Source organism: Chenopodium album, chromosome 21, assembly GCF_948465745.1.
Source record: "Chenopodium album chromosome 21, dcCheAlbu1.1, whole genome shotgun sequence".
Taxonomy (NCBI): Eukaryota; Viridiplantae; Streptophyta; class Magnoliopsida; order Caryophyllales; family Amaranthaceae; genus Chenopodium; species Chenopodium album.
Genome location: NC_137854.1, coordinates 39,318,232 through 39,346,082, shown reverse-complemented (window position 1 = coordinate 39,346,082; position 27,851 = coordinate 39,318,232). Strand labels below are relative to the sequence as shown.

Genomic DNA, 27,851 nt, shown 5'->3' with positions numbered 1-27,851 from the left:
TCCATTAATATTTGCCTCTGCTAGGTTTTTTTATTAGTAAAAATAATTTAATTAATTTCAGTTCAACAAAAATAAGGTGAAAAAAACATGCCTAAAAAATAATACGTATTATGTAAAAAAAAATAGCATAATTTTTTTGAAACACAATAAAAGTAAATTAAGTTCGATATGGATTAATTTTACTGAATTGATTAGCAACAAATACACTCCCTTCGTCCCATATCGTTTTCACAAAAGTTTAAAAAAAGCGGGTTTACAATAAGTTATTGAATGGCAGTGGTTATGGACTTATGGCCCAATTACACGTGTGAAATTTTACTCTCATATTTTCTCTCCCCTGCTTTTTTTTTTCTTCTGTTTTTCCTCTTTCCTCTACTCTTCTTTTTCTCTCTCCTCTTCTTTACCCCTCTTTCTAGTTTCTATCTCCTTGGTTCTTCAATTTCACTCTCGTTTTTCTATCTAATCTTGGTTTTCAACTTAATTTTGTAATTTCTTTTGTTAATTCTTCTTTTACATCCAATTTTGAGGTATGCATGTTCATCTATTTTTTGTATTTTTGGTTATTTTAAGGTATGTTCATGTAAATTCGATTTTAATTTTAGTTTTCGAATATAATGGCGAATGTTAAGCTTTCAAAGAAGGAGACAATTGCTCCTCCTACTACTAGTTCAAACGAAAAAGTTGAAGGTATATTTTCTGAATTTTGTGACCTATTTTTTTTTGAAGGTCAGCGGACAGTACTGCGTTTTTGTAAAATATGGGTCACTTTTGTGAAAAAAAAGGGTCACTTTTGTAAAAAAGTTCATTTTTGTGAAAAAAACACTTTTGTTAAAGTAAAGGTCACTTTATAAAGAAAAAAGGGTCACGTTTGTAAGAAAAAAGGGTCACTTTCCGCAAATTGTTCGATGTACAATAAAATTATTGTAAATCGAGGGCATGCAAAAATAATTGTTTTTGTTAGGTATAAAACCATGTTTTATTATTAGGTATAAACCAATTTGTTTTTGTTTTCCTTTATTCATGCAACAACCTAAAGTACTTTCATGTTTTATTTCATGCACTTATTATTAGTACCCCACTCACATTTTTTGTTTTTATTTTCTCTGTTTAATGTATTTCATGTACTTTTTCCACCCCCATTTCTTAAATCCCATGAAATTTTCACAATGAAAAAAACAATACGGGACAGAGGGAGTATGAAATAACATTTTATAAAAGAGCTATTTTTGTGTTGAGTTTTTCAAAATCCGAGTTTCCTATTCTAAAATAAGTCCACTTTTCATTCCAAATGACCCCAAATAGTTGGGAATAATTGAAGTAATAAAGAAATTGTTGAAAATTGATGTCAAAAGTAACAAAAAAAAAGGAAAAAGATGATGATTCGTCAAAAAGAGGGTAATAACATAGAAACAAACATTATATTTTGGTTCACCTAGAAAGAAAAACAGACATTGTATTATGAGATGAAGGGAGTAATTTAAAACAAAATGAATGTGAGAGGAAAATAAATAATATAAAAAGTAGTATTGAGTCCTTGGGTGTTGTGTCAAAAAAAGAAAAATCCTTGGGCGGGACCTTAAGAGGAGAAAATATATGGAGTAAATATTAAAATATGAGTAGTTTTTTGTTCACAGTTACTTAATTTCAGTTTAGTTCAGTTCAGCTCCAATCAGTTAAGTTCAGTTCGGTTCAGTTCAGCTCTCAATTTCCTTATCTCATAAAATATTCATTTCAGCTCCTATCAGTTCAGTTCAGCTCCAATCAGTTCAGTTCAGTAAATGTGAACAGGCCGTAATTATACGGAAGGAGTAACATTTTACGGGTACCGTAATACGAGACAAAAAGAGTACTCCCTCCGTGTTTTTTTAAGTGACACACTTTCCATTTCCGGCCGTGTTTTTTTTAAGTGACACACTTCCTCTTTTAGAAATTCCTTACATTTTAATAATATATCTTCACCCCACTATTTCTTACTTTATCATTTCTCACTCCTTTCATGGTCCCTGTTTCCTCTCACATTCTTTTACTTTATTATTTCTCACTCCACCAACCTACCCCACTAAGATCTTATTTTATTAAAGTCAATAAAATATCCTAAAACTCTATATCAGTCAAACTGTGTCACTTAAAAAAAAAAACACGGAGGGAGTAATTTTTTTTATTACACCCTCTCTCTTAATAATCGGAAAATAGTGTGTAATTAAGAGTTTCTTGCAGTTTTTCATCTACAAAACTAATATTATACTCATCTGACGGTTGACATTACTCCATATATGCGTGTCTTGAATCTTCCTCCTACGTTATCATTTTAGATCTCCTTTGTAATTTCTCACTTTTATCCCACTTTCTCTCTCCTCCATTGAAGCGTCTACTCTGAATTCTCCATTGAAGGGGCTTACGAGTTTTCTCTACTCCTTTGAAGCAGCTTCTGAGGTAAAATGTTTTCATTTTTTGTAAAATCATCGAATATCAATTTCATAATCTAGGGTTTATCGTTGATTTAATCGTCAGTATAGTTAATTTAGGGTTGGTGAACTTGTGGTTGTAATTACTGAAGTTATGAAATATTACAATGATCGATTTGTTGCTAGAAATTTGCTATTTGCAATTTTTGTTGATATTCTTGAGTGAGAAGCGTTTTGTGTGATTTTTTGGAGCCTAATTTGATAATTGAGTCAAACATTGTGAATTTGATTGTAATTATTCTTTATTTATGTAATTATGTTGTGATGATTGTAGTGCTATATTACCTCTGTTTTCATGTGTATATTCAATTGTTGTAGCAACAGAAATTAAGGAGTATACAAGAAATGAAGTCAAGCAATGTGGGTAGACCTTAGAAAACTAGATGATAATAAAATGTGATTAGAACTTGGGAAAACAGATTAATCATATACGTAGTCTGTAGTTTACTCTCGTCGCCATCAATGTTAGTCGTGTGGTGTGGGTCTTCCTAATATGGCTCGACACCCATAAGCCCATAAGGCACAAGTTTGGTTCTATTCTCCATTTGTGGTTCAATCTTTGTGTGTGCGTGTGTGTGTGGTGTTACCCTTTTTTCCCGTGCTTTCATTTTTCATTAGCTAATTTATATATGAAGGCTACCTTTTGTGAATCTGTCCACAATTACTATACTCTTATGGGGTGTGTTTTATGAATTCATGTTTGTAAATTCCATCAGTATCTAATATAAATAAAAGCAGATACAAAAATAAGAAACCCATCAAATTAGATACAATATGTAATTGAAATAATACAAAATTTATCCAAATTGAATTACACATTATTTCATGCTTCAATAAATCAATATATATCAAAAATGAAATTTAGAAATTTCCCAATCTATCTGTCTACTAGAGTATCCAAAGCAATATGAGTCATCGTTAAACAATCAAATTAAAATTAATTACGACTTAATAGTATGAAGTTTGGTCAAATTCTTTTATTGTTTTTCCTTATTCGATTTTTTTTGATAGGGAGTACAAGTGTACCCCGAATTAGATGTTATTTAAAATTTGGACCAAGGTAAAACTTCCGTTGATGTAGGAGTATATGAAATCAGACTTTAGAATTTATGTTTAGCATAACAGAAAGTTAATACTATAAGCAATATTTTTTCTAAAATGTCAAATTTGGCCCTCATTGATATTTGATGTGAATGTACCTTGTATTAGCAGTGGTAATAAGATGATGCCAAAGCTTTTGTTTGTTAATCTCATTTTTCTATCCCATAGGTGTAGTAGGTGAAACGAAAGTCAGCATATTGTCTATCGCTGTGGTGATGGCACTCCGAAATGCGAGTTTGTTCTCCAAATCAACTTCAGCGGATAATCGGTTCCAAGTAAAATTGAGGTCTCCCTGCAGCTTCTCTTATCCAGTAAAAGTGGGTTACAAGCAGAGGTTAATTGTAGCAGCTCTAGATAACAAGAGCAGTGTCGGTGGCGGAGATTCCAAGAAGGGTGCAGTCCCCAACTCTAATTATGTGGTACCACTTGATAAATCTGCATCTTGCATCACTCGTCCACTTGCCGAGATCCTCCGAGATCTCAACAAAAGGATTCCTGATAACATCCTCAAACCCAACTCCAAAATTATTCCATGGTTTGTCTCCACCTTCTGTTACTATGTTTTATTCAATTTCATGCTGTTAAGTGTTTAGGTCTGGCTATTAATTGCATAATGTTAACATGCTATCATTAGGTACCACGCTAATCGAATGTTGAGTTTCTATGCCCCAGGTGCGGTACCCTCTTAACCCCTTTTAATTTTTTTAAATCAAACATTTAGCTGATACATTATTAATATAAGGATATTACAGTTTATTATCTATACATGATATTATTATTCTGAGAATATTGTGTCCCCTAGAATTACTCTGGTCATAAATTCATAATCCAAATCTCTTGATTATGATGTGATGTTATGTGTGTAAGTTTGAGGTATAAGCTTATAATAATTTGATAAGCTCACATAAGAGGTAGATCTTTTGGCCGTTTTGGGAATAAGGCTTGCAGTTTTGTAGAGCTTATGGTGTATTAGAAAAACTGAAAAAGAATGGTGGAGAAGGGCTACCTAGTTTATTACACCATCGTTGCCATTGCTTCAACTTTGTATAATAAACTACTATCATCTTTGTCTTTCCCACCAAGCCACCAAGACACCACCTAGTGGTTATGCGACGATTTTTAATTTTGTTTGTGTCTATCATCAAGCATTGGATTCCAATGTAGAATAAGATGGCAGGAGCGCAGGATATAAAAGTAGATAAGATTGTCTTTACTTTTTATTGATAGAGTAGTCAAGGCTTAGATTGGGAATCACAAGTAGACCCGACTTGACTTGGTTAAAGATGAAGAGTTGTTTCTCCAAAATAGCCAAGGAAAGCAAAGAGGAAAGGGGCGTAGTTTGATTATACATTTTGGTGGGATGAGGACTAAAAAGTAGGAATAAGATTGACGAGGATATTGTTATATACAAGGATGCCAAAGCTAAGGCAAAAGAAGCGGTGTGACAAGCAACGGAGAAGTATTATTCTGAGGTTTATGAGAAATTAGTTTCAAGGGATGGCAAAGAGGCTACTTATAGGATACCCGAAAGAAGACAAATGTTTAACAAGGACCTTTGAATTATAATATGCCGAAAGATAAAATCCAAAAGAAGACATTTAAGAAATAGGGGATACTTTGTCAAGTTGTTCTATTTAAGTCAAATTGTTGTCTTTGGAGACATCTTTATTGAGGATTTTAGATGTACATTGAAAGTGGCTGTAGTAAAGGCGTGAAGAGTGAAATAATGAAGACAATTAGCCATTTCCTATTGAGGTTTGGAGATAACTGGGTCTAATTGACTTCATCAACAAGATTTGAAGGACTAAGAGGATATCTCAAAATTAATGGGGAGGAGCACTTTGGCACCATCTAAAAGAACAAAGTGGTTGCTTAAATTATAGAGGGATAAAGCGTTTTTTTAAAGGGTTTAGGGTTTATCATTTTAGTTCTTTCACCAATATCCATTGTTGCGTACATTTTTCATTGTTAACGAGTCACATGATTTATGAGGTGGTCGGATGGAGATGGATGCATTCAAGAGCTATTTTGAGTGTGTTATTGTATTTTAAGGGCAAGTGAGAAGGAAAAAGGAGGGGGGGGGGGGCTTATGATAAGGTGTTGAGAGATGCCCTTTGTTGTGCAAATCCTAAAATGGGTATGCCTCACAAGTATATTGAAATAGATAAGGATAAAAAGAAAACATAAGGACTTGGTATACAATGAAGAATTTTCCTACTATGATTGACTACATCAAAGCTTAGCTATCCTTAGCATTGAGTTCTTTCCTCTTTGCAGCTCTATTGAATGGTTTAATAAGCTTTATTGGATGGTTTTGATTTGCACCAGGATGGTAGATTGGTAGAAAGTACCTTAATTAATCTTTTGAAGTGGCTTTCGTATTCCTTGGGATGCCTAGCATTACATGATTGGTTCTATGTGTATTGTGACTTTTTCGGCTAGTGACATGATCTTAGGGCTTTGACACCCTTTTAAGTAGCATGGGCCTTCATGGCACTACCTTTCCATATGTTTGAAATTGTCATGCATTCCACGGTTGCGCTTTTCTTGTTCCTTTTCATGGACTGATATCTAATTTTGTCCACTTTATATCCCTCTTTCCCTAATAACCTTGTTTTTAGCTTTCCTTAGCTTATCTCTCGGTGGGTTATGATCGATGTATGGAGGCCCTATCCCCCTAATGTAGAATCAAACATTTGGTCTGTCTTTGTCCAAGATGTCAATTGAACAATTTTTCAAAACGTGCTTGCAGAATCAAATAACAAAGAACTGTGTCACTGTTAAAGGTAAAGTCGTGATCTATATTGTGCAGGAAAAAAACAATGAAGAGTTCCTTTATAAGTTACCAGGGAAGATGACAACCATTTTAGTTGCCCCTAATGTAGGGAGAAGGATGGTTATGTTGCAAGGTTTTCTTAGTCTGATGTTGAATTTTGTTTGAAGTTTTTGCCTTTGAAAATGCTTGGTTACCATCTGAAGTTGTGCATGGGAAGCTTACAAATTTACAGTAATGTGGATTGAATTCTTTGTATGATAGGGAATGAAGCATACTCTTTTTTTATTTATTTTTTAATTTCTTTTTTATTTACACAAAATAAAAAATCTATTTGATCAATGTATTCATGTTTAACCAAGTTCTTTTTCTCTTCCAGCTAATTTACCCTATTGTTGGTTGAATATTACTCGCTGATTACAGTCCTGACTCCTCAAATAAGTCCAGTTGGCTATTTTTCTTTTGATTTTGTCAAATTTGGCTTTTAGTCTAGCAGAGTATTGTCTGTTATCATGGAGATCAACTAATGACAAGGCTGATTGAAAAGGAGCTTAATATGCTTTTAAAGTATTTAGAGTCCTTGGCCATCTTATGGTTTCAAGTTGACGGATTAAGCTTACCATGACTAAAGATTGTTGTTGTCTACAGGTCTTTGACTATTTTCTTGGATAATTTAGAAATAGTATGCTTGTTGTCTACAGGTCCTTGTTTCTTTGCTGCTAATTTATGAAACAATATGCTTTTCTTTGACTGAAAATAGTTTGGAATAATTGAAGGTTGGTATAATGCTTTTTGGTGCTGTTAATATGGCAGCATATTAGTGATAGTGCTATTAGTTTTTGGATTTTTTTTAATCACTCGGATTTTAGCTTTATGGTTAGCTTTCATGGCCTTTTTTTTTTTTTTTTTTTTTAAAAAAAAAAAAACCTTGTATTTAGGCAATGAACTGGATAGGGTATTAATGCTGCATATGTTTCTTTCTTTCTTTTTTTTAAAAAAAAATTATTTATAGTTGAAGATGAATTAGGCTGAACTGAAAGTAATGCCTATTGTACATTTGTACCTTATAACTCTGTTCACTTTCTTGCAGTCTGATCCTTGATTTTGCTGCTTCTATTTTTCTCACTGTCTGTTGTGTAAGATTCTCCACAGAATATTTGCAGGAGCTTTAGTTTGTTTTTGCCTAGTCAATTAATCTGTTCCCATTTCTTACCTTTTTGGTTGTCTAGTAATGGAGCAGGGGCAGAAACAAATAAGCTCTCGTCCAATCAATAAAAAGAAGAATATAAATGACGTTAGCGTTTATCATTGCAAGTTCTGTATCATTAGTAAATTTATACTGTATATTTGTAAAATTTATAAAAATATGATATAGGAAAATACACATAAAGACTAATCAAACTACATTTTACATCACAACATTTTCAATTTTTTTTTTTAAAAAATTAAAGGTCAAAGTTAGTTTTTCCTCCGTTCCAAATTAGTTGATATGTTTCTTTTTGGCATACAGCCATACATAGTAAGTGTGAGAGTAGAAGATGCATCACATACTTATATACAGATTAATTACCCACCCGTTCTTAATCCGCCTGCACTTCAACTAGTCACAGGTACCTTCACTTTCCTCCACTCCTCAATCCCACCACCACCTTCACAACCACCACAACTCACATCTTCTATCCATCATCATCACTGTCAACCCATATCTCCAAAGAAATCAGCAATTCTCTAAATCTCCTCCTCTTCCTCTTTCTCTCTCTTCTTCAACCAATTACAAACTCACTTGAAAATTTCAGAAGTTTTGTACATGCTACAAATCTATTGTTGGTTGAATTAATTCAACAATATTATCTAGCTTAGACAATTTTGCACCAGTTTTTTTTTTTCTTTTTAATTTCTCCAAGACTGCGGTATGATTTAGGGAGTAAATACGAAGAATTTAAAAAATAAATTGGAGAAAATTAGAAGGAATAAAATCAGATGCATTGCATGCATATCCTAAAATCAGTGAAGATTTCTAGATTTAAGCAAAGAGATTGAATTAGAGAAGGGAGATTGAAGATAGAGGCTTGATCCATGCTCTTTCTACAATTTGTGCTTCGCTGGATAGTTGGGCATGTTACTAGGTAGACAGGAGAGAGGTGAGATGAGAGGATTGGTGAAGTTGTGGTGGTGGGTGGCAGCAGCGGCATTGATGTTTTCGGTGGAGTAGGGAGGATGACAATGGAGGAGTGAGAGATCAGAGGATTAGGGAAGGGAGAGGAGAGAGTAGTAGAAAATTGGGAAGAGTAAAATTGACATATTAATGTATAGAACTTACCCACCATAGAAAGGTGTCAACTCAAAAGAAATTTTCTTAAGAGGAATACGTGTCAACTAATTTAGTATAGAGGAAGTATATGAACAGTTCAAGAATCAAATTGTTCGTTTGTATTTGATAAAAATCGTAATCGACAAAGAGATGATGATTTAAACTCTTTATATGAAAGGAATATTAAAACACTCATGGATCCTGTGATAACATTGATTTTTATTTTGGTGATAACAATGTCTTTAAAAAGGCTTCTATCCACAGAAGGGGATCAGTAAAATCAGTTGAATGTTACTTTTCCCTTGTGATGAATGAAAGGTTGCTTGACTTGTTTCCATTAGTTTCTTGTTTGGAATTGAAGTAAATGTGACTGAACTTCTGGTAGGAAGTATTCACTGATGTAAGATTTTTAGTTTCCCACTTAACCTCCAGCAAAGTTGATGCTCATTGTTATGTGCAGGCTGGTGTGGAGAAGTACGTGATGCTATCTTCTCTGATGATGGAAGTGTAACAGTTGTCTATCGTGTCACTATACGAGGATCTGATGGAGAGGTGGGTTTCTATCCTTCTTGTGCTGCATTTTCTTTGTTCATTCATTCAGACTCATGCAAGATCAAAGTTCTTTTTTTATTTTATTTTATTTATTTTTTTTTTTTTTTTTTTTTGGTATGAGTATTATTGGGTGTGAATGTCTGGTTCTGAGTCTTCTGACTGCAATTTATGCAAGGTAATAAGGTATATATATTTTACCTAGTATAATGGACAAGAATAAATGACAGTCTTCTACTCTTCTCCTATAAGCCTTGTTACATAAGATGGAGTTCTATAGCCATTTTCTATCTAAAATGATTATTGAGTCGCTATGACAAACTTTGGATAACAGGCTTGAAGTTGTTTATTATTAGATGTTGATTGATTTGTTTTCACTTTTCAATTAAGAAATGTTTTGTGTTTTTCAAATTTTGGTGTTTCCTTTTATTTCAAGTTTCCTGAAAACAAATATTTGTTCTTCTTGATATTAGTTGTTATGCTGCTACATTTTTATGTAAAAATCAATTTGACTCATATGAACTATGACATTACTTTTCTTTTTCCTAATGCCTTGCTTACCAACCTGAAATGCATTCCCTTCGTTTGCTACTCACTCTATGCTGATCCGTGCTAGTTGGAAGTTGTATGATATTATTGTTACGTTATTGAGCTTGCATAAGAAAGAGATATCTTTTTGTTCTTTAGATACTCATGTCTAAGTTTACTGATCCTCTCATGGCTGGCTTTTAGTTGGTACCTTGAATAGTTATATGGCCTCTTTGTTCATTTCCCAATGCAACAGGCTTATCTTACAGGCTTGTGTGCTTAGCACATTGCTAGCTTACTGATGCTTTTTGTCAAAGTATTCTAGATTGATCAACCCTCTAGTCTGAATCTTCTGATGGTGATTTTTTTTTTTTCTTGTTTATATAAGGCATATCGTGAAGCTACTGGAACAATATTGTCTAGTGACCCAAATACTGCTGATCCAGTTGCTGCCGCAGAAGAGATTGCCTTTGTCAGGGCCTGTGCTCGTTTTGGGCTTGGGTTGTATTTATATCATGAGGAGTAATTCATTTTTCCCATGTTTATTCTGGATTTTGATGTACATACAATCATGTCTAGATAAAAGACGTGTCACATGACATATCATACACGTTGACATTGAATGAGCATTAGGTGAAAGCTTGATGCCTTTGAGAACTGTAATTCTCTCCTGAAAGTAAAGCCAAACAATGAGTTTACGATTAGTACGGAGTACAAGTTAGTATACCCATCGGGGGATTTGTCTGACTTTGTCTTGTCAAATGACATGATTCGGAAGTAGTTTGATTGGATACTTGGATATAGCTATGCTTGTTTATTTCAAGTAGTAGATTGATTGGTCTTGGATATAGCTATGCTTGTTTATTTCAAGTATAATTTTAGATTGCATATAAGCTAAATCAACATTTCTATTAGTAACCTTATACAATAATCCCATTCATTTACCTTTCTTTTGAAATTTCATATCCTAACCAATGAGTAAATACCTTACCTCTTCAAGATTCCATCACGGATTGAGAAATCAACAAAAAGATCAATAGCAATTTAATCAATGACTTGATTTTTTATTCATCAAATTAGTGATTTAACATATTTTTAAGTTTAGTGATATTTATGGAAAGTTTTTACTTTGATGCCTTAAGATTTGATATAATTACACATTTACACTTTTGTGCCGTGTGGTTTTAATAATCTATATCTATACTTAGTATTTAAAAACACAAACCAAAATTGACACATGTCATCATTCTTTCTCACCTTTCTTTATTCATTCTCCCTCCTTATGTTTTCAAAGAAATTCTCTCTTCATCTCCCCCTTTATTTCTCAATAACTTTAATATTTTGTAATCATTATTTTAATTCAATAACAAATTAAATTTCCTAAACCTTCTCCTCTTCTCATTATTCCATCTATCAATTCAATTTATTCACATTCATAGTTCATTTCTTTAATTTGACCCCTTATCTTCCCCCTCTTCTTATATAAATACAAATTTTCAATAAAGATTTTTTCACACTCATTAAGTTTCAAAAACTAAAAAATTAGAGAAACATCTCTCAAAATTCTATGTGAAATTTCTACAACAATGAGGATGATGATTGAAAAGGGAAATATTGAGGTGGCAAGAATACTATGGAAATTCCATGGGATGACATTGTTTGCGTGTCATGGGGCTTTAATTTTGAAGATATTAAGCGCAATATAAGAGACATATATTGGTAAAGACTAAAGAAGAATATCATGCCTTCACATTTGATGTAAAAATTGTAAAATTATAATAAGTGTTTGGTATTTATAAAGTAGTTTTTTATACAAATTGTTGATTAATATATCATGCGATAGAGATATGATTTTACGATTTTAAGCCATTTTTTCTACAACTATTAGTCTATTACCACTATTTCATACAATATTATAATATGTCAAAAGACATAAAATAATTCATTCAAATAATTTGTAAAGGGTTTTTTTTTTTTTTTGGTGACAAGATAATTTGTAAAGTTTCAAATAAATTTATAACTTAAGCATAACCCGTGCGTAGAACGGGTCCAAAAGCTAGTTCCTCTTTAATGCTATGACCTTTTAAACTTTGTTTACTATAGTGTCTTGTGGTTAGCCAATTTTTATTTTATTTTATTTTTAATTTTTTTTTTTTTTTTTTTTTTTTTTTTTTTTTTTTTTTTTTTTAATAAAAAAAAAGAACTTTGTAGTCTTATTGGAATATATTTTTTTTTTAAAATGGTCAGTAAAATGGAATAGATGCAATAATTGTAAATTGTAATAATAGAGATTTTGCCCCATCACTTTTGTCTTTTATTAACTGGTAATTAATAACAAAGTACTCCAGTGGGTTTATGCCAAATAAATGGGAATGAAAGCTGGGGTGATAAGATTCAGTTGATTGTGGATAATACTCTCACATTACTCAAAATAGAGATAAAAAGGTCTATAGAATAGCCCAGAATAATAAACAGTATTCTGAAGAAGAAGATGAAGATGAAGATTATGATCATGATGATTTTCTGGTTGGTGCTAACAAATGCGAGTAGTAACAGAATTACAGAAAACAAAGACGAAGACCCGAAACCAAAGCCATGGCCTGAGCAATTCCACTCAGTGTTGGTGATGAACAACACAAAGAAGAATGAATTGCAGGTGACAGATTTATGGTATGATTGGCCAAATGGTCGGAACTTGAATCTGATTCAAAATCAATTGGGCAAATTACTGTACGATGTAGAGTGGAATAATGGCACTTCTTACTATTACACACTCGATGATACTTCTGAATGCCGAACATTGCTTTTCGAAGTGGGAATTCTGAGACCCAATTGGCTTGAAGGTGCTACATATTTGGGTCAACAGTACAAGGATGGATTTCTTTGCAATGTTTGGGAGAAAGTGGATTTTATTTGGTATTATGAGGATGTTGTTACTCGCAGACCTGTTTACTGGCTCTTTTATACTGGTATGTTTTTTCTTGGTTTTGTCAGATTTTCTTTCTTTTGTGTGGAAAGTGATAAACCCTGAATTCGATTCGTTTTGTTATTTGGCAGGTTTATACGCTCATGTGATTACCTTTGAAGAGGGTGTTGTTTTGGAGGATTCGCGGTGGCAGGCCCCGGTTTACTGCTTTAACAAGAAGGCGGAGGAGGAGCACCAGGAAACTGCCGGATACCCACATCAGTTTCTCAGAGATACAATGCCACTGGCCTTTACATGATCCCTTTTCTGTTTCGGTGTCTGTTTCTTAATGCTGCTGTTGCTGTTTCTTGTGGTACTTCTGTAGTTTTTCCTTTAGGTTTATTGGCAGACTTTGCTTCCTGTGTCAATGTTGTTGAATAAATTAGATCAACTAATCAATGTATCTTGCATTGATGGTCTTGATATGTTGGAAAATCACGCAGCACTTCTGGTCACTAACAATTAGACGATGGTGGCTTGTACCTGTTATGTCCTTTTCTTTCGATGTTTGCTGGATGCCTTTCGAGCTTTTGTAACCCTTATCAGACTATAACCTGTGATGTTCAGATTGACATGTTTTGGACTTGAACACTTTGGCAAAGAGCCTAGGGGAATCTTTGGAATTGGCCTCCCTCTGAGAAACTAATGTCTTTTCTATTGAGTGAGAGTTTGGGATTGCAGAGTCATATCAGTTGTAGGCAGGGAATTCAGTTAGATATTTGGCTTGGAACACCTGGGCTTAAACACTGCATAACACTATATTAACGAAGTGCGGCTGTTCCTAGGTAAAAATTGCTTGTAGGCAGGGAAATTCCCATTTACATGGGAGTGTTGCTGTCAATCTTTCTAGAAATATACTCAGTATTTTTAAAACAAAAAAAATTATCTTTGTAGTCTTTTTTTGGTTTTTTTTGGGACGAGCTTTGAAGTCTTATTTGATTATAACAAAATCGGTATTCGAATTAGTGCCTTAAAACCAATACTTGAAGTAGCAGTTTATCCCATAACTGCTATTTGAAAGTGTTTTCCTCAATACTGCTACTTTAAGTCTGTGATAAATGAAAAATTAACTTGGGTGGTCTCGTTAAACTATTGTCAATAAAATGGAACAAATGCATTATACTACAGAGTACTCCGTAGTATTTGTAATAGATATTTCACATAGTATTGATTACGGCGGACTTTCATTACCCTTATATATTAAAAAAATAAGTACTATTTTACTAACATAAATTTTACTTTTAAAAGCATTAATAATGTACTTAGATTAATCATTCCATTTTATACAATAAAATAAACAATCTAACTCATTATAAATTAAAAATTACCCTTAAATAGATTAAAATTGCCAAAAATATTGTTAAAGTTATCCTTAAATTGATCGTTTTATAATAAAATTAACATAAGCCCGCCTTATACAAGGTTACAAAGTGAAAAATAGGTTTTTACAAGATTAAAGATTTTGTCCCATGCATTTATTAACTGAAAAATAACAAAGTGTTCCGTTAAAAAAAAAAAAAAAAAGTGAAAAATGGGTTTTTGCCAAATAATTGGAAAGAAAGCTGGGAACCTGGGATGATAAGACGCAGTTGATTGTGGATAATCCTCTCAAATTACTCAAAATAAGGTCCATAGAATAGCCCAGAATGATGAATTGTATTCTGAAAGAGAAGATGAAGATGATGATTATGATGATGATTTCTTGCTTCATCTTAACAAATGCGATTAGTAACAGAATTACAGAGAACAAAGACGAACACCCGAAACCGAAGCCATGGCCGGAGCAATTCCACTCAGTGGTGGTGATAAACAACACAAAGAAGAATGAATTGCAGGTGACAGATTTATGGTATGATTGGCCAAATGGTCGTAACTTGAATTTGATTCAAAAACAATTGGGAAAGCTTTTGTACGATGTAGAATGGAATAATGGCACATCTTACTATTATACACTTGATGCTACTTCTGAATGCCGGACAGTTCTTTTCGAGGTGGGAATTTTGAGACCCAATTGGCTTGAAGGTGCTACTTATCTGGGTCAGCAACACATGGATGGGTTTCTTTGCAATGTTTGGCAGAAAGTGGATTTTCTTTGGTACTATGAGGATGTTGTAACGCGCAGACCTGTTTACTGGCTATTCTATACTGGTATGATTTTATTTTATTCTGGTTTTGCGGATTGTTTTCTTCTGTGATGTGCTTGATTGTTTGTTATTGAAAAGTGAGAAAACCCTGAATTCGATTTGGTTTGTTATTTGGCAGGTAGAGCTGTTCATGTGATAACCTTTGAAGTGGGTGCTATCCTGGAGGATTCGCAGTGGCAGGCCCCGGTTTACTGCTTTAACAAGAAGGAGGAGGGGGAGGAGAAGCAGCAAATTGATGGATACCCACATCAGTTTCTTAGAGATATAATGCCACAGTGCCACTATCCTCTACATGATTTCTTTTCTGCTTTAATACTGCTGCTGCTGCTGCTGCTGCTGCTGCTGCTGTTTCTTGTGGTTTTTCTTTAGTTTTTAGTTTAGGTTTATTTGTGTGGACTTTGCTTTCTGTCTCACTGGTGTTGATTGTTGAATAAATTAGATTCACTTGTCAATGTATGTTGCATTGGTGGTGGTGGTCTTGATTTATCAGAAAATCACGCACATCTGGTCACTGAGGCCTGAGGGTGGCTAGTAAGTAGTAACTGTTATGATCTCCTTTCTGATGTTAGCTGGATGCCTTTCAAGCTTTTGTAATTGGATGAGTGGGAAAGATCCCTTAGACTATAACCTAACATGTTCAGATTGACACCTTTTGGACTTGAACACTTTGGCAAAGAGCCTAGGGAATCTTTCTGAGAAAATGATGTCAATTGAGAGAGGGTTTGAGATTGCAGAGTCATATCAGCTGTAGGCAGGGCATTCAACTAGGTGTTTGGCTTGACCCTGTAAAACACTATAGGACAAAGTGTGGCTGTTTCTAGATGGAAATTGCTTGTAGGCAGGGAAATTCCCATCTACATAGGAATGTTGCGGTCAGTCTTCCTAGTACTCTTTAGAAGTTTCGGAACTTTTAGTATCCAATATGGACAAGTAAAGTTAAACTATGTTTCCCTAGTATTTATAAGATCATACTATGGTATCATTTTTTCAATTGGTCCATATGGTGTTTGTGCCTGGTTGAGATGTGACCAGGAAAATCAAAGACTTAAGCTTGAGATTTTGAGAATAGTATTTGCTGCAACCCTGCTGGAAAATTAATTTGAGTGATGATTATCTGTCAGTCAGTCTTTGTTCTTGGATTCATTGTAGGGGTAGACTCTTTAGAAGTATATGATAATCTGATAGGATCATACCGAAGCATTTATCATTTATGTATACATGTCTAACATGAATACATCGATGTGGAGGGTTGGAGCAACAATGGTCAAATAAATATGTAAGCTGCTACGATATGGTCCTGGGTTACTCTATGTGAAAGCTGAGAGTCTGACTAGCTCCTTGTTTTTATGGTTGGCCTGCTTCTGGAAGCTGCAATAGAGCTGGATGAATTATTGTTGCAACACCTGAAGGCAGTCTGGACTCTGGAGATTTAATTTGCTTTTGTCAGGACCATGTAAAAATAGAGAAATAGGTGTACCTGTAATACTTAGCATACAGTTCCTTGTCACCGTTTGATGGGCTTGCCCGCGACCAAAGGGCTGATTCAGTCGCCGGCTAGCAGATTTTGGAAGAATGCTGTAGAGCTAGTTGGGTGTCATGCTGTGTCTGATTCCAATTTTTCTTTTTTTTTTTTTTGCTTACTTGAGTTAGTAGTGACATAACACATAATTATACTCTATTGTCTTGTGGTTTTAATATTTTCACTTTGGTGTCATTACCTTTTGAACTTTGTTTCCTGCATTATGGTAACCTGTTGTTTCATGATATCACCTTTGGCGCCTTGATTGTTATATACTACCTTTGTTTCTTATTTTGTACCATTTTTGTCAAAATGGGATATTACAAGTTACGTGCAACAAAAAAAAAAACTTTCCTTTTTTTTTTTTAAAAAAAAAAACCTTTCCTTTCACACATATTTTTTTGTTTAATTTAATTTTATTTATTTATTTATTTATTTATTTATTGGTAAATTTACCATTAAACTCTTGCCTTAATATAATTAAAATCTTAAATCATATGATGTTAACTTATAATCTATGAATTTTTAACAAAATAGTTATCATTTAATTCACCATATATCCATAAAATTTTTTTGAAATTCACCATAACAACCTCTAATTGGTTATCATTTAAATCATTAATTATGTACTTTGTTTCATTTCTTAATTCCCCCGTGACATCTGAGACTAGAGTACGTTCTTTTGTGCTTTCCGTCGATCGCACCTAAGGCAAGGTTCAATGCCTAACAAAAACAAACCTTGGAAAAACCATTAAGAGACAGAAAGTATATACAGAGTACGTATAAAATAGAGGCTAGGCCACATCATTTTTGTCTTTTATTACCAGGAAGTTAAAACAGGTGAAAGATGTGTTTATGACATATAATGAATAGAGAGCTGGGATGATAAGACGAACTGTTTGTGGATAATACTCTAAAATAAGAGACAGATAGCCAAGAATGATGAATTGTATTCTGAAGAAAAAGAAGAAGATGAAGATTGGTATTATGATGATGATTCTCTGCTTGATCTTAACAACTGCGAGTAGTAACAGAATTACAGATGAAGACCCACAACCAAAGCCATGGCCGGAGCAATTCCACGCAGTGTTGGTGATGAACATCCCACAGACGAAACACTTGCAGGTGACTGATTTATGGTATGATTGGCCAAATGGTCGTAACTTGAATCTCATGCAAAAACAATTGGGCAAGCTACTCTACGATGTAGAATGGAATAATGGCACCTCTTATTATTATACACTTGATGGTACTTCTGAATGCCAGACAATGCTTTTTGAAGTGGGTATTTTGAGACCAAATTGGCTTGAAGGCGCTACCTATTTGGGTCAGCAATATATGGATGGGTTTCTTTGTAATGTTTGGGAGAAAGTGGACTTCATTTGGTACTATGAAGATGTTGTTACGCGCAGGCCTGTTTACTGGCTCTTCTATGATGGTATATTTCTTTTTGAGTTATGCAGATTTTTTTTTTATCTTCTGTGATTTGCTTGATTGTTTGTTATTGAAAAATGAAAAACTCTGAAATCGATTTGGTTTGTTATTTGGCAGGTATAGCCACTCATGTGATGACTTTTGAAGAGGGTGCCGTGCTGGAGGATTCCCGGTGGCAGGCCCCAGTTTACTGCTTTAACAAGGAGGAGGAGCAGCAGCAGCAGAAAATTGCTGGATACCCACATCAGTTTCTTAGAGATACAATGCCACTGGCCTTTACATGATCCTTTTCTGTTTCTGATTCTGTATTTTTTTTATTAATGCTGCTGCTGCTGCTGTTTCTTTAGTTTTTGCTTGGGTTCATTTGTGGACTTTGCTTTCTGTGTCAATTGTGTTAAATAAAGTAGATTAACTTATCAATGTATCTTGCATTGATGGTCTTGATTTATCGGAAAATTAAGCCATAGTGATTATCTGTCAATCTGTGTTCTTGGATTTAACTGATGTGGTCACGTCAAGCTTCTCTATGCTTCCCTTAGTTCCCTATTACCTAAAGATCATACCCATACATGTCTAACACGAATAAATCAATACAAATGGAGGGTTGGAGCAAAAATGATCAAATATGTAAGCTGCTATGATATGGTCCTGGATTACTCTATGTGAAAGCTGAGAGCCTGTCTAGCTCCTTGTTCATGGTTGGCCTGCTTTCTGGAAGCTGAAATAGAGCTGAATGAATTAAAGGTAGCTCTTGGGTATGATTGAGACGAGCAGTGAGCTGTAGAATGAACAGGCTTGTAACTGGAGATTTTACTTGCTTTTGTCAGAACCATGGAAAGGGAGAGAAATTTGGTGTACCTGTAACGCCTACCTGGCAACCATGGTCGAAGCACACAAAACCATGAAAGCACTATGAGAATTGGTATGATCAGCTTTGTAAGTGAATTCATTTTAATTATGTTTATGACAAAAACCATGAACTGAATTACGATTAGTGGATCTTTGCTAAATTTTTGAGATGCTTATAATTTGCTATAGATGTAGGTATAGATATGCAGATTTACACCCTGGCCGATATCTATTTTTGCTGTCCTGTGATGTAAAAAGGCATATGGGCACATGAGCAGTTTAGACAACCCAAAGAAATATCATGCAGAATTGTAGAGACTGCCTAAGAAGACAAGTATTTGTATTTTGGAGGGACAAACTAGATCACCTACTCACAATTACTCTGTAGTCATATAGAATATTTGCTTTGCCTGCACCATGCTTCTTGTCGTGTACCATCAAATGCAAAATTTAGAAACTAATTCACCCCGGGATATCTGTTGACATAACAGGTAATCTACAAATACATTCTTCCTTTGTACATTTCTATTTGGTGTAACTGTGGAGTAAGAATGTTTGATGTTTTGTTCAAATGCTACAGAAATGCAGTATAACAATAGTCAAATACTGGGCTTAAATAATTAAAATTTCAGTCCTAAATCAACCTGCTTTAACACAATATATAAAAATCATTCTTAGATATAGGGTTGAGTTGGATGCTCCTGCCTTCTATTATTGTCCCGCGTGGACTGCTCTGTATTTGTATTTGTGGGCGGAGTAGAGGAAACCACAGAAATTGATAATACTAAGTCCTGTAAGAAGCCAGTAAAAATAATCAAATCTTCCTGTGTTGATATTCTGGGATAACCAAGAACGGCCCATTGAATTTTTATCTGTGGTGGCAGCTTTAACAATATTGTTCAAAATGGTCGCAGCAAAGCACCCCAAACCCCCAGCAACTGCTGCATAGGCAGATCCAATGCTTCTCATGGCATCAGGAGCCTCCTCGTATAAAAACTCCAGCAATCCCACGATGCAGAAGACTTCAGCTATTCCGATGAGGCAGTACTGTATTAGCAGCCAAAAGGCACTCAGATCCGGCATTGGACTGAGAAAGCTGGACTCATACCCATGTTTTATTGCATAATTTCTCCTGAACCTCTCAAACACTCCAGCCCATGCGACCGAGAGGATAGAGATTACCATGCCAATGCCGACCCTTTGAAGCTGAGAGGCTCCGTGAGGATGTCCAGTGATGCGCCTTGATATAGGGACAAATATGTAGTAATAAAGGGAAAGCACAAAGAAGATGCTTAGGGCAGGGAACACAGGCATACAGGTCACTGGGACTTTGAGACGGCCTATGTGAGTATTCAAAGTGTATGCTTGTTGAACAGACAGAGTCAAGAACTCTGTTAAGATGAGACTCAGCATAATGGTGCTAGCTGGTATAGGCAAGAGTTTTAGCAGGATTTTGACTTCCTCCACTTGAGTCACTGTGCAAAGCTTCCAAGGGTTTGGATCTGCGCCATCTTCCGGCAACTTCAGGGCTGCTTTGTCCAAACATCTACAGCAGCCAGTATGTACGTTAGTTATTATTATTACGAATTAGTTTGTGGGACTGAATGATTGTTAATAAAAGTGGGAACATGGTTGTTTACCTGAAGTCATCAGTGTGTTCAATTTTAGCACTACCTTTGATAGCAGATCTTTTTCCTGGAAGCTCATACAAGCCAACCAGCTCACTGCTGGAGAAAGAAGCATTTCTTTTTCTGAAGGCTGCAACCAGAACTTGTGCGATTCGTGTCAAAGGGCTGCCCCCGGGCAACCTATGCCGGTAAGTAGGAGTACCAATGAAGAATAGTGCATTAGAGATGCCCATACCCAAGGCTAACGAACCAAACGCAGATCCCCATCCATAGTGCATTTGTATATAGACGACTGCAGTAAACGCTATGATAGCCCCAGAGGTGACAGACAGATAGAATACGTTGAAGAACTTGTCCAGGTGAGCCTTGTAATCTCTACTTCGTTCATCAAATTGATCAGCTCCGAAAGAAGAGACACACGGCCTTATGCCTGCTGCTCCGAACCCTGTTATGTAGAGTACCGTGTTGAGGAATAGCATTTGCCATGGCTTCGCCGGCTCACAGGTTCCTAGAAGGATTGCTATCTGATCACATTGTTCTTGGCTTGGCAGAAATAACTTCATAGTTGCAATTAACGTTATTCCTGTTAACCCCTTCAAATTCAATGCATACAAGAAAAATCAGAGAAACCTTCAACTAAAAAAATGAATCTATTGGAAATACAGGAGGTAAAAAAGGGATGATCTGATTCAGGTATAAAAGTGGTTACCAAAAGATAGATGGTTGTAAAAATTGCAATAGTCCAATATCGACCAAGATACGCATCAGCTAGGAAGCCACCGAGCACAGACGACACTTGTGATATTCCCAGGAAATTATTGACAGCATTAGCAGAACTCGAGAAGGGCCGATGCATAACATAGAACATAAAAGCAACCATGTTAACTGATAAACCAAAGTACGCCATTCTCTCAGCCATCTCATTTCCTGCAACAACGGTAAAAATAAAGAAAAAAAAAAAACAATCCTTCAGGTATTATTTGTGAGATATAAAATATTCAAAAGTTGCAAATAATATGAAACGGAGGTAGTAAAAAAAAAAAAAAGGCAGAGTGAAGGTACCGAAAATGAAAAAGGCAGCAACCCAACCACCAGTCTTAGAGATATCAGCTTCAGACATGGGTTTCCTGTGAAGGTTAACAGGAGTACTCCCTACAGTATAACCTCCGCCAAGTGCTCCTCGTCTGTCATCGGACTCGATAAAATAGGTTCCAAGCTTCTTTCTCTTAAAATTTTGCATAGAAGTTGGTGTTCCAATGACTTGATCTTCAGGAGACCTGATTTCTCTGCTACCCATTTCAGCACCAGAAGTTGTAACTTGTTATTACTCTTACAGAAGAAATAAAAGTGACTGAATTCTCACCACTAAGTTTATTAGAATTAGGATCATGCCAAAGTTAATTTTTATGCTTGGTTGTGGTACAAAGATGTGAGGGCTACAGTAGTGTGTATGTATGGGCCTTTTTTATACAAGATGCATCACATTAATGTTGAGATAGCAAGGTCTGTTAGTTGATGGTTGACAGGTATTTAACTCCCCTTCACAATACTTATCATTTATGTTTGTCATTTCAATTTCTGATTTTTAATTAATGTACGGCTCTTTTTTTTTTATTCTTAATTTTATTTTTATTTCTTTGATTAGTTTTATACTCTCTCTGTTTTTTTTATATGCATCAGTTTGACCGGCACATTTGCCAAGATGCTACTTTGACCATAAATATCTTTAATTGTGTATTAGTAAAAATTGTAACAAAATTATATTATGAAATTAGACATTATGACGAATCTAATGATATATAATATAATAACATTTATTCAGTTTTTAGAGGTGAAAAATTTAATCAACCATGGTATGTGAATAGTGCAATTGTCAAAGTGATGCATAAAAAAAAAACGGAGGGAGTATGTGTTAACGTACAGATTTGATCATTTACACTCAGAAAAATCAATAATATTTTTTTGTAAAGTAAAAAAACCAGTTAGTTACCAGTATATATTTTACAAATAACATTTGTATTTATATTTTATTATGAAGTAGATTAAATTTAATCAAAATGATCACATTAATACATGTAAATAGCGTAAAAGTCAGTAGATAAAATTATTCAGAATGATCACATTAATACATGTAAATAGCGTTAAAGTCAATAATAATACGGAGTATAAAACATTAAGTAATAAAGAAAAGTGGAGTGGCTATTAACTTCTTAACGCGGCTAACAATTACAGTACAACAATAGTTATTAGTCGCTAGTTGTTGAATTGCAGTATAGAATTTTGTCCACTGACCATAATAAACTCTTATTTGTTGGTTTTTCGCATTTATGATCCAACTGCAAGGCCATTTATATTGCGATTATATTTCCATAGAAATACAAATGCTGGTTTGCCCTACATTGTGACTTTCTTGGAAACTTTGACCACCACCTCATTATTGTGTACTTCACCTTATTTCAGATGATAAAAAGCTACTACTCTGTATTTTACATATTTTTAGAAATGTCTGAAATGCCCTTCCGACAATCAGGTTAAAATTTACCCTTTCATCAAAAAAGAAAAAGTACAGTAGTAACTAGTAAGAGATTCCAAGAATATAAATGGTAGATTTGTACACTGCGGATTCTAAGTCACACATTCACACCTGTCCAATTAAAGCAGATACGAGTACGACTTTAGTAGATAATGATTGGGTATGGTCATATGAATGGTAAAATTCTGGACAATGGGTTTGAAATCATACCAACTATGTCTAATCATTTTTGCTAATCAAGAAATTATCTCCCTTGTTGAAACTGATTTTTTAATAAATACGAGTACTTTATCAAGGCAAAGCCAAGATTAAGTTAAAAAAATAAAATAAATTAAAATAAACTTTGAAAGGAACATAGCCTAATATGTGGTATAATGGTAACAAGAATCATGCTATAAAGATAACAATAAGGTATCAATGATATGGAAATGCTAATCGACTTTCATGGAAAAAAAATGGAAGGGCCTAACTATTTCATCTTAACCTCATGAGTTAATATTATGAAAATCACACTGCAGCAAATTGCATGCCACAACTAACAGATAAGCAGACACACCTATCAGTTAGCGATCCGGCCACTTTTATTCAAATCTTAAACGACATCAATATATAGTTTTCCCTCTTTTTGTATAGGAAAGATAAAAGCATTAGAACCACTTATACACTGACTAAAATACATGATTAATTCCACAAACTCAATGGAAATTTCACTCATTGGTTTACCAAATTCAGGGAGTTTGCTTTCTCTTGCAGGGTATCAAGCAGGCTATCAAAGCTCTTCTTGAAGGAGTCTACTCCTTCAACTTCCAGCTGAGAGCCCACCTGGTTCCAATCAATCCCCAACTTCTCAAGTGCACTGTAAATACCTTTAGCCTTAGAGACATTTGCATCGATGGTTCTAGAGACTGTTCCATGGTCAATAAATGCTTCAAGGGCCTGATCCGGCATGGTTGAAACCTGAAAAAAAAGGAGAAATTCGAGGTTGAGTCCTTCAACCATTTACACGAAGTACATAATCACTTCAAAACACAATCACCTAAGGAAAGTTTAAAATGCAATTTACTTACAGTATCAGGGCCAATCAGAGGGTCTACATAGAGAGTATCTGAGTATGATGGATTCTTAACACTTGTAGAAGCCCACAATAGCCTCTGCTTCTTGGCGCCTTTTTTAACCAACGCTTCCCATCTTGGACCAGAAAATTTCTTCTGATACAGTTGAAAAGCCAGAGTTGCTTGGGCCACAGCAGCCTGTATTAGCAAAATAGTCAAATTAAAGAGTGATCATATAAGAACATTCAGAATCCTCAAAAGTGTTGGCAATCTGTTACCAAAATTTTAAAAAAGAAAGGCAATCAGATCATGTTACCTTCCCACGGAGATCAAGAGCTTCTGGGGTTCCTATCTTTTCAAGCAATTTGTCAATCAGGGAGTCAACCCTACTGACGAAAAAGGAAGCAACACTTGTCACTCTGGAGAGATCACTGAGACCAGAAGCCTCCAGCCCATCTAAGTATGCATCTATCACAGCCTCGTACCTGGAAAGAGAGAAAATAAGCTGCGCATTTGCACAGAGCCTCACAGTTAAATGCCATGATAATATTATATTACATTCTAAGCAATATGAACTTAAACTTTGGTCCTCATGCACACACTAGATACAATCTTGCCACCTCAATATCAGTTTCATAATAAACTAATGAAGTGCTGTTATTGTGCAAGCCAGAGAGCATCAAAACAAAAAGCATATAAACACACGAGTGCCAGCCATTGATTTTATCACACCAAAATAACTTATGTATCAACATACAGCATCTCAATCGATTGCAGAAAACTCTCTGTTCTTTATATCAAGGTATTGCCTATAAAGTTGGCACAAATACAATTCTACACACCAAAACAAACCATAATGAACAAGGTAAGATATGTCTGTACTATACAGGAGTTATCCAAAAAACAAAGGCTGCGGTCAAGATCACAATTTACAACAATGGTTGCAGAGGTGACATCTCTTTGTATGCCATGCCCATTGGGGGGTGAATTGACAAGTTGGAAAATTAAATTTAAACTAAAAAAAATAATAGGTATATCTTTTAGAAGGGTTAAAGAGCCCTTATGTTTTTGCACTCTGCTTATAGTGAACAAAGATTACTAACCAATACTTTTCTAGAATCATAGTTGAAAATTACTAATGAACATATCATCTTAATTTTGTGTGAAGACACGAGTGGTTCTAAAGTTATGTTTTGACTATTATACTTCTCTCTATAGGAAGAAAATTTACCTAGTAACCATATGCTAAAGGGTTTAACACCAGACCATAATGAATGATATGGTATTATTATGGTCTGTCCTGGAAGTTGTGTTGTGATGTGAAAACTTGTGTTATTGAATAACTTTATGCAGCACCAAACTGAAAACACTTTATACAATGACCTTTACTCAAAAGGGGTATATATTAAGCTGATGGTTCATGTAGTCATGTCAAGATCAGTTTGGCTAAAAAATGGAATGAGCGTCGAATGTATATTACGAATACACAACTCAAAAGGACTGCAATTTGATTAGACTAAACCTTTAGCAGATAAAGTGATAAACGGCAGACACTTAGACAGTCATGGGAGATTAACCAAACAGAAATTTTATAAAGCATAGTAGTCTAATCGCATGCCAGAAAACAAGATAATAGATCTTTACAGTGCTACATTCAACATTTGATAAGATTATCACAATTAATCTGATAGGCAGTATAATCTCTAAAGAGAAAGTGACTTACAGTAACATTGACACTTATACCGTTGGCAATAGTTTCCTTTATCGAAGGGATACAGGGAGCAGTAGCTGGAATCTTAATGTATACGTTTGGCCGACTCACGACTTTATGAAGCCACTTAGCAGCTTCCACAGTGCCTTGAGTGTCATCTGCAAGTCTAGGAGAAACTTCAACTGACACATAACCATCAGCTGCATCTGTTTGATCATATATTGGCTCAAAAAGTTTGCACGCATCTTGAATATCCTTGATTACTAGCTCCCAGTAAGCACTCTCAATATCTTTTCCAGATTTTATCAGTTCTCTGCATATTAATTCCAATACAATTACAAAAAAAATGAGTATGATAATCACAATATTATACTCAAAAGCATACTCATGTCGGATTGATTGATATTGTTATTATTCAAATCAATAACATTTTCAATAAAATTTACTGCCCCCTCCATTTCATACAGTTTTCTCAATTCTCTTTTGAGTTTATAACAAAGTTCATCACAACTATGCTTAATTTCATTTTGATCAAATAAGTAATGATATATTAGCCCAAGTTAGTCCACATGTAATTTCGATTGCGCTCTATCATTCACTTCAAAACTATAATCACAACAGCTACTCATCATTGCTTAAAGATTATACTATACTAATCTTGAATATCATCAATAAATAAATACCTGAATTGATGATTGTAAGCATCTGAAGAGGAAATGGCTTTCTGGAAAATCTGCAAAGAACAAGAGTATCCAAATGATAAGCAAATAAGTCGAAACAAGACACAAAAAGATAGATAGAGAAAGTCGATAGAATACCGCGGGGTTGCTGGTGACACCACGAACACCATTAGCAATGTAAGGGATCAAATCAGTAACAGGTCTGCATAGATTATCATACCAAGGACTCTGTCCTTCCTTTTCGTATAATTCATGCAAACTCGTTCTCTTGATTGGGGTTCCATTTCCACCAGATTGCGAGCATTTCACTCTGTTCAAATTCAAACCCAGATTTTCAGATCAAGTAAGATCGGAAGAGATGAATTACAATCATAGAAGAAAAGAGAGAGAAACTTACAGAAAGGGGAAAGATGAGGTGCGATTGGTAGGTAGAGATAATCGAGATGATGAAAATCTGGATTTGTTGAAATCAATCATGAAACATCGTTGAGAAGTTGAAGATCTGCTGTTCAATTTCGATGATGATGATGAAGATGATGCTGTAACTGGGTTTAGAATCTTTGATATTGTCGCCATTGATTGATTTGAAATGGGGGTTAGGGTTTATGAATGAGTAGGAAATAAAAATAGCAGGAATGTTTATGTTTATATATTGCCCACCTTATTTTTGAAAACCAGGTTGGTTGTTGGGAACTGGGAACTGGGAACAGAGCTTGGATTTTCTCTTACCTCTATGGTTACCTCATGAGCTGGGTTGGTGAAGGTCAATTTCGGAAACCATGACCCTGTTATCAAAAAAATTTAAAAATTTAAAATAATAAAGATAAAGATTGAGTAATGGAAAAGATAATTTACAATAGGATTTTTTTGATATTTACTACCACTAAGGGCCTGTTCTCATTGACTGAACTCAGCTGAACTGAACTGAACTCAGCTGAATTGAACTGAACTGAACTCAGCTGAAATGAATATTTTATAAGAGAAGGAAATTAGGAGCTGAGCTGAACTGAATTTCAACGTAAGAGAACAGACCCTAAAAGTAGCTATCTTCAGATTCACTACCAGTTTTTAAAAAAATTTTACTTTACTACCAGACAAAACAGAGTTTGTTAAAAATAACTACCACTTAACGGAATCCGTTAGGATATCCGTTAAGTTAATTTTAAAAAAAAATTAAAAAAAAAAATGAAAAAAAGAAAAGAAATAACCCAGCCACCCACTGCCACCCCCTCCCTAAACTGCCACCCACCCCCTAAACTGCCACCCACCCTCCCTCTCCCCCCTGCCGGCGACCGGTGCCAAAAGAGTCGGTCGGCGCCGGCGACCTCACCCCCCTCTCTATTCCTCACCCACGAGCCACCACGACACCACCCAAACCCCCAAACCCAGACCACCACCACCACCGACAACCCTATACCCAAAACCCACGAACCCAGACCTCACCACCACCACGACACCACCCTAACCCCCAAACCCAGACCACCACCACCGACAACCCCTCCCCTCGAAAACCCGCCTCGATCCCAGCCAAAAACCCCAATTGAGCAAATCTCAAACCCTAATTCAAGGGGAGGGGGCTTGGATCGGGTTTTCAAGGGGAGGGAGTGGG

The 27,851-nt window shown here is 35.1% G+C and overlaps 6 protein-coding genes across 6 annotated transcripts; 4 read left to right on the top strand and 2 right to left on the bottom strand.

Moving 5' to 3' along the window:
* Window positions 1–2,288: 2,288 nt before the first annotated feature.
* Window positions 2,289–10,435, top strand: LOC145603144 (DNA repair RAD52-like protein 2, chloroplastic). The gene is made up of 5 exons (XM_081659275.1): window positions 2,289–2,433; window positions 3,735–4,101; window positions 4,201–4,238; window positions 9,111–9,202; window positions 10,116–10,435. Exons 2-5 carry the CDS (start codon window positions 3,782–3,784, stop codon window positions 10,251–10,253), a joined length of 588 nt encoding a protein of 195 aa, XP_081515401.1. The 5' UTR covers window positions 2,289–2,433; window positions 3,735–3,781; the 3' UTR covers window positions 10,254–10,435.
* A 1,665-nt stretch (window positions 10,436–12,100) lies between these two features.
* On the top strand, window positions 12,101–13,197 carry LOC145603143 (uncharacterized protein At4g14100-like). Its single transcript, XM_081659274.1, has 2 exons — window positions 12,101–12,696; window positions 12,785–13,197. The coding sequence occupies exons 1-2, from the start codon at window positions 12,219–12,221 to the stop codon at window positions 12,949–12,951; spliced, it is 645 nt and encodes a 214-aa protein (XP_081515400.1). The 5' UTR covers window positions 12,101–12,218; the 3' UTR covers window positions 12,952–13,197.
* Window positions 13,198–14,230: 1,033 nt separating this feature from the next.
* On the top strand, window positions 14,231–15,288 carry LOC145601406 (uncharacterized protein At4g14100-like). The gene is made up of 2 exons (XM_081657421.1): window positions 14,231–14,840; window positions 14,955–15,288. The coding sequence occupies exons 1-2, from the start codon at window positions 14,339–14,341 to the stop codon at window positions 15,203–15,205; spliced, it is 753 nt and encodes a 250-aa protein (XP_081513547.1). The 5' UTR covers window positions 14,231–14,338; the 3' UTR covers window positions 15,206–15,288.
* A 1,924-nt stretch (window positions 15,289–17,212) lies between these two features.
* Window positions 17,213–18,270, top strand: LOC145601140 (uncharacterized protein At4g14100-like). The gene is made up of 2 exons (XM_081657084.1): window positions 17,213–17,793; window positions 17,907–18,270. The coding sequence occupies exons 1-2, from the start codon at window positions 17,295–17,297 to the stop codon at window positions 18,071–18,073; spliced, it is 666 nt and encodes a 221-aa protein (XP_081513210.1). The 5' UTR covers window positions 17,213–17,294; the 3' UTR covers window positions 18,074–18,270.
* Window positions 18,271–18,960: 690 nt separating this feature from the next.
* LOC145601138 (protein NRT1/ PTR FAMILY 6.1-like) lies at window positions 18,961–21,719 on the bottom strand. The gene is made up of 4 exons (XM_081657083.1): window positions 21,329–21,719; window positions 20,976–21,193; window positions 20,279–20,859; window positions 18,961–20,184 (listed from the first exon to the last, which is right to left on the bottom strand). Exons 1-4 carry the CDS (start codon window positions 21,561–21,563, stop codon window positions 19,350–19,352), a joined length of 1,869 nt encoding a protein of 622 aa, XP_081513209.1. The 5' UTR covers window positions 21,564–21,719; the 3' UTR covers window positions 18,961–19,349.
* Window positions 21,720–23,312: 1,593 nt separating this feature from the next.
* Window positions 23,313–26,958, bottom strand: LOC145601474 (uncharacterized). The gene is made up of 7 exons (XM_081657491.1): window positions 26,640–26,958; window positions 26,381–26,552; window positions 26,246–26,295; window positions 25,575–25,875; window positions 24,168–24,356; window positions 23,867–24,049; window positions 23,313–23,756 (listed from the first exon to the last, which is right to left on the bottom strand). Exons 1-7 carry the CDS (start codon window positions 26,816–26,818, stop codon window positions 23,511–23,513), a joined length of 1,320 nt encoding a protein of 439 aa, XP_081513617.1. The 5' UTR covers window positions 26,819–26,958; the 3' UTR covers window positions 23,313–23,510.
* Window positions 26,959–27,851: the final 893 nt, after the last annotated feature.

What these genes read in the sequence shown, in the direction of transcription:
- LOC145603144 (XM_081659275.1), top strand. Translation starts at nt 3,782, where the DNA reads ATGGCACTCCGAAATGCGAGTTTGTTCTCCAAATCAACTTCAGCGGAT. An exon ending in GTTGAGTTTCTATGCCCCAG is followed by an intron (nt 4,239 to 9,110) that starts GTGCGGTACCCT and finishes TGTTATGTGCAG; the next exon opens with GCTGGTGTGGAGAAGTACGT. An exon ending in TACGAGGATCTGATGGAGAG is followed by an intron (nt 9,203 to 10,115) that starts GTGGGTTTCTAT and finishes TGTTTATATAAG; the next exon opens with GCATATCGTGAAGCTACTGG.
- LOC145603143 (XM_081659274.1), top strand. Translation starts at nt 12,219, where the DNA reads ATGAAGATGAAGATTATGATCATGATGATTTTCTGGTTGGTGCTAACA. An exon ending in TTACTGGCTCTTTTATACTG is followed by an intron (nt 12,697 to 12,784) that starts GTATGTTTTTTC and finishes GTTATTTGGCAG; the next exon opens with GTTTATACGCTCATGTGATT.
- LOC145601406 (XM_081657421.1), top strand. Translation starts at nt 14,339, where the DNA reads ATGATGAATTGTATTCTGAAAGAGAAGATGAAGATGATGATTATGATG. An exon ending in TTACTGGCTATTCTATACTG is followed by an intron (nt 14,841 to 14,954) that starts GTATGATTTTAT and finishes GTTATTTGGCAG; the next exon opens with GTAGAGCTGTTCATGTGATA.
- LOC145601140 (XM_081657084.1), top strand. Translation starts at nt 17,295, where the DNA reads ATGATGAATTGTATTCTGAAGAAAAAGAAGAAGATGAAGATTGGTATT. An exon ending in TTACTGGCTCTTCTATGATG is followed by an intron (nt 17,794 to 17,906) that starts GTATATTTCTTT and finishes GTTATTTGGCAG; the next exon opens with GTATAGCCACTCATGTGATG.
- LOC145601138 (XM_081657083.1), bottom strand. Translation starts at nt 21,563, where the DNA reads ATGGGTAGCAGAGAAATCAGGTCTCCTGAAGATCAAGTCATTGGAACA. An exon ending in TGCTGCCTTTTTCATTTTCG is followed by an intron (nt 21,194 to 21,328) that starts GTACCTTCACTC and finishes CCGTTGTTGCAG; the next exon opens with GAAATGAGATGGCTGAGAGA. An exon ending in TTACAACCATCTATCTTTTG is followed by an intron (nt 20,860 to 20,975) that starts GTAACCACTTTT and finishes TTGAATTTGAAG; the next exon opens with GGGTTAACAGGAATAACGTT.
- LOC145601474 (XM_081657491.1), bottom strand. Translation starts at nt 26,818, where the DNA reads ATGGCGACAATATCAAAGATTCTAAACCCAGTTACAGCATCATCTTCA. An exon ending in CTCTTGATCTCCGTGGGAAG is followed by an intron (nt 24,050 to 24,167) that starts GTAACATGATCT and finishes TTGCTAATACAG; the next exon opens with GCTGCTGTGGCCCAAGCAAC. An exon ending in CTCTGATTGGCCCTGATACT is followed by an intron (nt 23,757 to 23,866) that starts GTAAGTAAATTG and finishes CTTTTTTTTCAG; the next exon opens with GTTTCAACCATGCCGGATCA.